The 6639-nt window shown below is 41.2% G+C and overlaps 1 protein-coding gene across 1 annotated transcript in view; it reads right to left on the reverse strand.

Moving 5' to 3' along the window:
• The window catches only part of LOC107096773 (DNA (cytosine-5)-methyltransferase 3B-like), a 62812-nt gene that overhangs the window by 36320 nt on the left and 19853 nt on the right, over nucleotides 1-6639 (reverse strand). Inside the window, exon 3 of the mRNA XM_015393578.1 lies at nucleotides 5606-5720. Within this exon, the coding sequence (XP_015249064.1) occupies nucleotides 5606-5720 (115 nt within the window). The remainder of the gene's footprint in view (nucleotides 1-5605; nucleotides 5721-6639) is intronic.

A 6639-nucleotide genomic window follows, 5' to 3' on the forward strand; every position in this document is an offset into this window, starting at 1 on the left:
TATATATATATATATATATATATAATTCTTTTACTATTTTTCAAGGCTGCACTTTCAAACAAGATGAAGTTTTCCAGAGAGGTTTTCCAAACGAAATTTCTTTTTGTATTACACTTGTGTAAACAAAATGACAAATAAAATCTGTCTAAGTCTAACAGAGAACTATGCTCTCAATCTGCAGGTTTACTAGTGGTTCTCAGAATTTCTGAAGAGCACAATGGGAGGCGGCTCTTTTAGTTATCCGTTTAGTTAGTTATCTGCTGTCCTGTGGACCAAACTACAAGTTTTAGTCTGCAAGGCAAACAGTCTGTCTAATTTTAAGGCTAGGCTTAAAACTTTCCTTTTTGATAAAGCTTATAGCTAGAGTGGCTCAGGTTTTTCTGAGCTATCTCTGTAGTTATGCTGCTATAGGCTTAGACTGCAGGAGGACAGAGACCCCTTTTCATTATTCTATCTATATTCTCCCATTCTGCATTATTTATTAGTTCAACCTCTAACTTTATCTACTCTGCATGTTCTCATCATAATAGCTTTATCTGGTCTTTTCCTGTTTGGATGTAAGAGAAACATCACCTGTGCAGCTGCCATCAAGTCATGTGGTTATAGATGTTGGAGCTTGGCCTGCTTCCCGATGCAGTCCTATTTCTATGACTGTGACTAACTGTATGTGCTCTCTTTCTTCCTCTGACGTGGGAGCTGGCTCGTTGGCCCGTCTCCCTGGCTGTGTGTTTCCAGGACAGGGCCGCCTGTGGAGCTGGTTGACAGTTACCTTTCGTATCTCTACTTCTTTATGTATGTCTGTTTCGGTCTCCTTGAACCCCTGTCGCCCTTGGCAGATGGCTGTTCAAACTAGACCTGGTTTTGGTGGAGGTTTCTTCCTGTTAAAAGGGAGTTTTCCTCTCCACTGTCGCGACAAACATGCTTGGTGTGAGGGATTGCTGTTGAGTCAATGAGTCGATGCAATCAGCTGGTTTTCCTTAAATAGAAAACTTTGAACCAATCTAAATGTATGATCTGACTGACTTGTCTCTGTAAAGTACCTTGAGATGACATGTGTTGTGAACTAGAGCTGTATGAATAAATTTTATTTTACTGCAGATTGGGAGAATAGAGGTAAAATGAAGAAAAGGGGTCCCTATGTCCTCCAGCAGGCTAAGCCTATAGCAGCACAATGCAGAAAATAGCTCAGGATAACTTAAGTATTTTGGATGAGGTATAAGAAAGGTAGAGCCACAGTGGGGCCCAGTTGGAGCCAAGGAGTAACGTTTATCTGGAATGAAATTCTCCCCCGCTGGGTCGGGCTGTTAACGCTCTACTTCCACCTACCTCTCTATTACCCAGCGACTAAGCACACATTAGCACACAGCAATATATTTTATACTTTATATATATTTTACTCAAAAAAAGTCTTCAACCACTGACAAAAAAAAGACATCCTGTCAAAATCAAACCCATTTTGGCTCTTTAAATGAAGCTTCACATGGTATGTCTTTCTATTTCAACGCAAGTCTCGACAGGGCTTAGGATGGAAGCATGTTCCGACACACCATGTCAATTACATTAATGATGTACTTTACTGTTTTAAACAATTTCGGGGGAAATAAACATGTTCACTGTTATTTCAATTTTTTTTACTGAAGCTAGTTATAAATTCAAACATTTGCATAAGTAATAACAAGCTGAAATTCTATTTATATGGCATTTTATTCTGTCATACATTGCAGTAAGCTCAATGTTGGCTATTATGAGAAATTAACCTTCAAGGCAGAATTTTACATCTTTGCAGATTGAGAACTTGATGGATACATCAAAAAACATGGCTTTGTTTGGACAGGGCCTGAGAGCATCTCACCTCCCTCCTCACCTCCACAGATTGGTGCCACAACCTTATTACTTCACGTAGAGAATCACATTTGATTCTCAGCGACAAATCCAGCCTTTTCTTTTGTGAACACCAAATTCTATTAGTAAAACTTCACTCTAAAAATATTTTCACTAAAGTTCAAAAATGTTCTCCACCACAAAATACAACTCTTAAAGTTTTTCTATTGACTTTGGAGAAATAGTTTAAAAGCAGGAACCCTACGGGATGCTGAGAGGTGAGTGAAAACATTACCGCCTCAAAAAGATTAGGATATTGGCAGCTTGCCTTCCAATCTAAGCTAGCGGCAAACAAAATTCACAAACACACATTTAATTCCTGAATTACTCAATTTGTAGACTTTCAGGTTTTCGCTTTAGCAGACTTAACATGAGCCGAGATTTCCACAAATACAAACAAGCCTGAGCCTGAGGGCGTTTCTGTCTCCTTATACATTCTCCTTACACTTTAAAGAATGCTAGACTTATCTTCCTGACACAATCACTTCCCTGCTTGTTTCCCCCAACAAAGACACAGAACATCAAACTATTCAATCTCTACACCTGCTTACTCCCTAAGCGATGCATAGACTTGGTATACCGTAATTAAGAGTTAATACCTGGGCAGATAACCAGTCAGACAGAGGTAACATAAGTAGGATTAGAATAACTTATAGGAAGGCTTTAATATCGGTACAGTGATTTTCAAAAAAAGCGAATGCATTTGCTACTACTACTAATGAGATATTTGAACATTTTCATTCATTGAACTATTATTTATCAATTCCTTTTCAGGCCTTAATGAGGTCTATTGCCGGATGGACACTGTGCAACTATCAGTCACCTCATTTTTAGTTGTTTGAATCTTAGAGGAATGTTTGGTCCTGACTCTAATCTGTGATTTCACGTCACACTGTGAGGCAGGTAATGGAGGAGAGTTTTGGTAACAGGAGCAGAAAAGGCTAATTTCAAAGGGTACTCCCCATTTAAAGTACAAAGTAATTTGGATTGTGTCTATGGTATAGCTTAGAGTTTTAAGAAAGAGGATGGATAGTTTTAGCTCTTTACCTTTACAAGATGAAACCTGGAGGAAAACATAGAAACATCCAATTTTTCTATTATATTTTCCCACTCTTTATAGATGAGTGACAGCTTTAGGAATTGGGCAAGGACATTGAGTTTGTGAGAGTGCAGAGTCTGTCAGATATAGCCTCTAAATGCCTTCAAATGAAGAAAAGATCTCTAAGCACATCCAACAAAGCCAAAAAAAAAGCTTTGGAATACTTTGGGTTTCCTCCAGCTTAGCTAAATGGAGAACCTCTTTGTAAAAGCTATAGCCCTAGTCTTGGTTAAACGGTAGAACATGGATGGAGAGTTAGAGAAGGACTGTTTGGTCAACTATTTCTTTGTTGTAGCATTGGCTCAGGACAATGAATCTGTGCATCAGAGGTTGGTAATTGGGATGTTCCCTCCTAAACTGCTTTTGGTTGAGGCAGTATGGTGATGCGGGGTGGCATCTCCTTTACTTGAGAAACAAGGCTTATAATTATCTGTCATTATCTGGCCTGTTTGCTCTCCCTTAATTAGTCATTCCTTTCACCTGTCGTTTTCCCTCCCTGCCTCAATTATAATTTATTCCTCTCACCTGCTTCCTCTTGGTTATATTCAGTTCAGCCTGAGCATTCAGTGCCAGATCATTACTTGTCTTTCTATTAGTCTGTCTGTTCCGTTTTTGCCTTAGTTCATGTCCTGGATCCTGGCAGCCAGTTTGTCTCGTCTCCTGATCGTCCACTGTTCCTCCCCTGCGGAGTCGTCTGGGTTTTTGGCTCTATATGTGGGGAGGTTCAGTTTTTATCTCAGTAAGCCTGGCTCCAGGGAGGACACCAGTTTAAAGTCCTGCATCAAGTTCTGGTTCCACTTCCCGTCTCGGCTACCCTCTTCCACTGAGCCTGCTCAGCTGCATCTGATCCTGTCTGCTCCTGTGCGTGACCGCCTGGTCATGCTTCCGGTCCCAGTCAGACTCTGAACCCTCCTGGGAGCTTGTGGATGCCTGGAAGCCTGGATCCAGCCACCTGTCTGTTCCTGCCCGATCTGTCTCCTGTTCCTGTCTGTTCTGAATCCCTGAACAGGATCGGCTTCCTGCAAGTCCTCTGGAACTGCAGCTTTGGGGACATTCTTTAACTGGACTCTTAAACCAGGTAGGTGGCCCACTCAGATAATCACCTTCTGTCAGATGATCGTGGTCACCTACCTGTGTTTCTCCTGCAGAGTGTCTGTGATTGGGCGGTGCCCGGCTCCCCATCCTGCAGTGTCCGCGAGCCACAGCTCCACTTTAGTTTTTGTTTTATTTATTAATAAACTTTTTGAACTTTCCTACTGACTATCTCACCTTGAATACTGGGTCCATCTGTCCTCGGTTCATGATATTATCAAAGAAGAGAGATATAAAGAACAGATTCTGGAACCAGAGGGAAACACATATCTTGACTCTGAGGGGCTAAATTCAGTCTTCAAGAGTTTCCCACCAATTGTTTTGCAAACTACCACCAGAATTTAAGATTTGAGGGAAAGAAAATTACTTCTCATAAGACTCAACCTCAACCCAAACCAATAAGGGAGCAGATTGGATTTACTGTTTATCAAGAGAAACTAAATCAATGGGAAAACACAATGGCTAACGGACATATACTATTAGAACAATGGGATCCCACATCCCGACAGCAGTGGTTGACCAAGCTGACTACCAGCATCGGTAGGCTGCCATTGATCTATATGTTTCTCTTACTCATTTCAGGGGCTACTGCTTTTTTTTAATTAAATCCGATAATTAACACAAACCAGTAAAAGGAATTGCAAAATATGTTTGTTTTTTTTATTTACAGAGAGGGTTTGGTAAATTTGTCATGGCTGCAACCCACAGACTGAACTCTGCTGAAACACATTTACCTTTTCAATGTCCCTCCATTTAAGAGAGAGCAAACAGCAGCATAACATTCATTGAACAAAGCATAGTACAACAAATAAATATTAATGTTAACCTAACTCTCTGTAGTTTTCAACCTGCATTTTTTTTTTAACACTATCAGCCTCTCGCATTAAAGTTGAATGAAGAAAGAAGTTCAGCAAAGAGAGGGGGAACAGAAAGAACAGCAGATGTTTGAAGGAAGGAAGTCTGCCTTTCAGAGAGAGTGATATACAGGAGTGAAAAAGAGGAAGAAGTGGCAACGGACGATGGAAGCCCCATTTGGCCTTTATGACTGAAAGAGCAAAGGTTTGAAACAGTGGCTGAAAGGTTGCGTAAAACAGAGGCTGAACTGGAATAGTGAAAAAGTCTTTGCAGCCCAAAGTATTCAAATATTTTAATTTTCATTTCTATGTAATTTTTATCCTGTTGCTCTCACTCATCCCTGCTCCCTCCCTCTGCTGCCTCCATCCCCGTATCTATTCAGCCTCTTCTTATAAAAAACCCCTTGCGGATGCAGCTGTTTGTGTGCAGCAGAAGCAGACACCCTCACCACCAACATGCATTCTCAATTAGACTCGTATGACATGCTGGCACTCCTGTCCAGGCATCTGTCTTGGCAGAGCGACAGGCACTGCTTTATTGCACAGCTGGGTCACAGAGAGGTGTGAAGAGCGTCTGTATGCATGCAGGAAGGGATGGATGAGCTCTGGGTTGTTTTTTTCCCTCAGCTATATTCCTAACTCTATCTTTCCTAACTTGAAAGTTGTGAGTGTGTCTTACTGTGGCAGTGGCAGTCACGTTGCTGCTCTCCTCTAAGATAGCACCAGAATACTTGTTGGAAGGCATTGTTGCTGTTCTTGACTGGTCCAGTAGGTGTCCTGACTCCTTTTCAAACCTAGATAAGAGACAAAACAGGAGAACAATTAAGAACCTGATTTTAATACAAAGGTTAATCAAGATAATCACATTTATCCAGACAAAAACCCTACAATAAAGAGTTTCCTTGATTTTTACAGGATAGAGGAGCTGGCAGCTAAAATCTCCAGCTGTAAGGCCAACCTGCCATTAAAGGGTAATTTAAAGAGAGACACACCAGGCAAAAAATACATAAAGGGGGGTTTTCTTTGTTTTTATGCAACATCTGTACTGAATTAAACAACTAAACTAAACACTTGGAAAATACGACATTTTTTTCTATGTGTTTCTTTCTCATTAAAGACAGAAGTTGGTGCTTATTTTGTTTCACATTGTTGACATTCTTCAACCAAACAACAGTAACAAAAAGGGCCTTTTCACAGATTTTATAATAATATTAAAAGTCTAGACAAAATGTAAGCAGCTGGAGGAAAACAGGAAATTGGGATTGTATGGGTTGCTAATCTCTACAAGGGATTGGGGAAAATGGTCTGTCATGAACCAAGGACAGATGGACCCAGTATTCAAGGATAGAAAGTCAGTAGGAAAGTTCAAAACATTTATTAAATAAACAAACAAAACAAAAGCGGAGCTGCAGGATGGGGAGCGGGGCACCACCCAATCTCAGACACTCTGGTTTAACAGTCCAGTCCTAGAATGTCCCAAGTGCTGCAGTTCCAGAGGACATGCTGAAAGCCGATCCTGGTCAGGGATCCAGAACAGACAGAAACAGACAGAACAGGCAGGATCAAGATCAGGCAGGAACAGAAACAGGTGGCAGGATCCAGACTTCCAGGCATCCACAGGCTTCCAGGAGGGTTCAGAGTCTGACAGGGACCAGAAGCATGACCAGGTGGTCACGCACAGGAGCAGACAGGATCAGGTGCAGACAGGCAGGC

Source organism: Cyprinodon variegatus, unplaced genomic scaffold, assembly GCF_000732505.1.
Source record: "Cyprinodon variegatus isolate N-32 unplaced genomic scaffold, C_variegatus-1.0 Scaffold649, whole genome shotgun sequence".
Classification (NCBI taxonomy): Eukaryota; Metazoa; Chordata; class Actinopteri; order Cyprinodontiformes; family Cyprinodontidae; genus Cyprinodon; species Cyprinodon variegatus.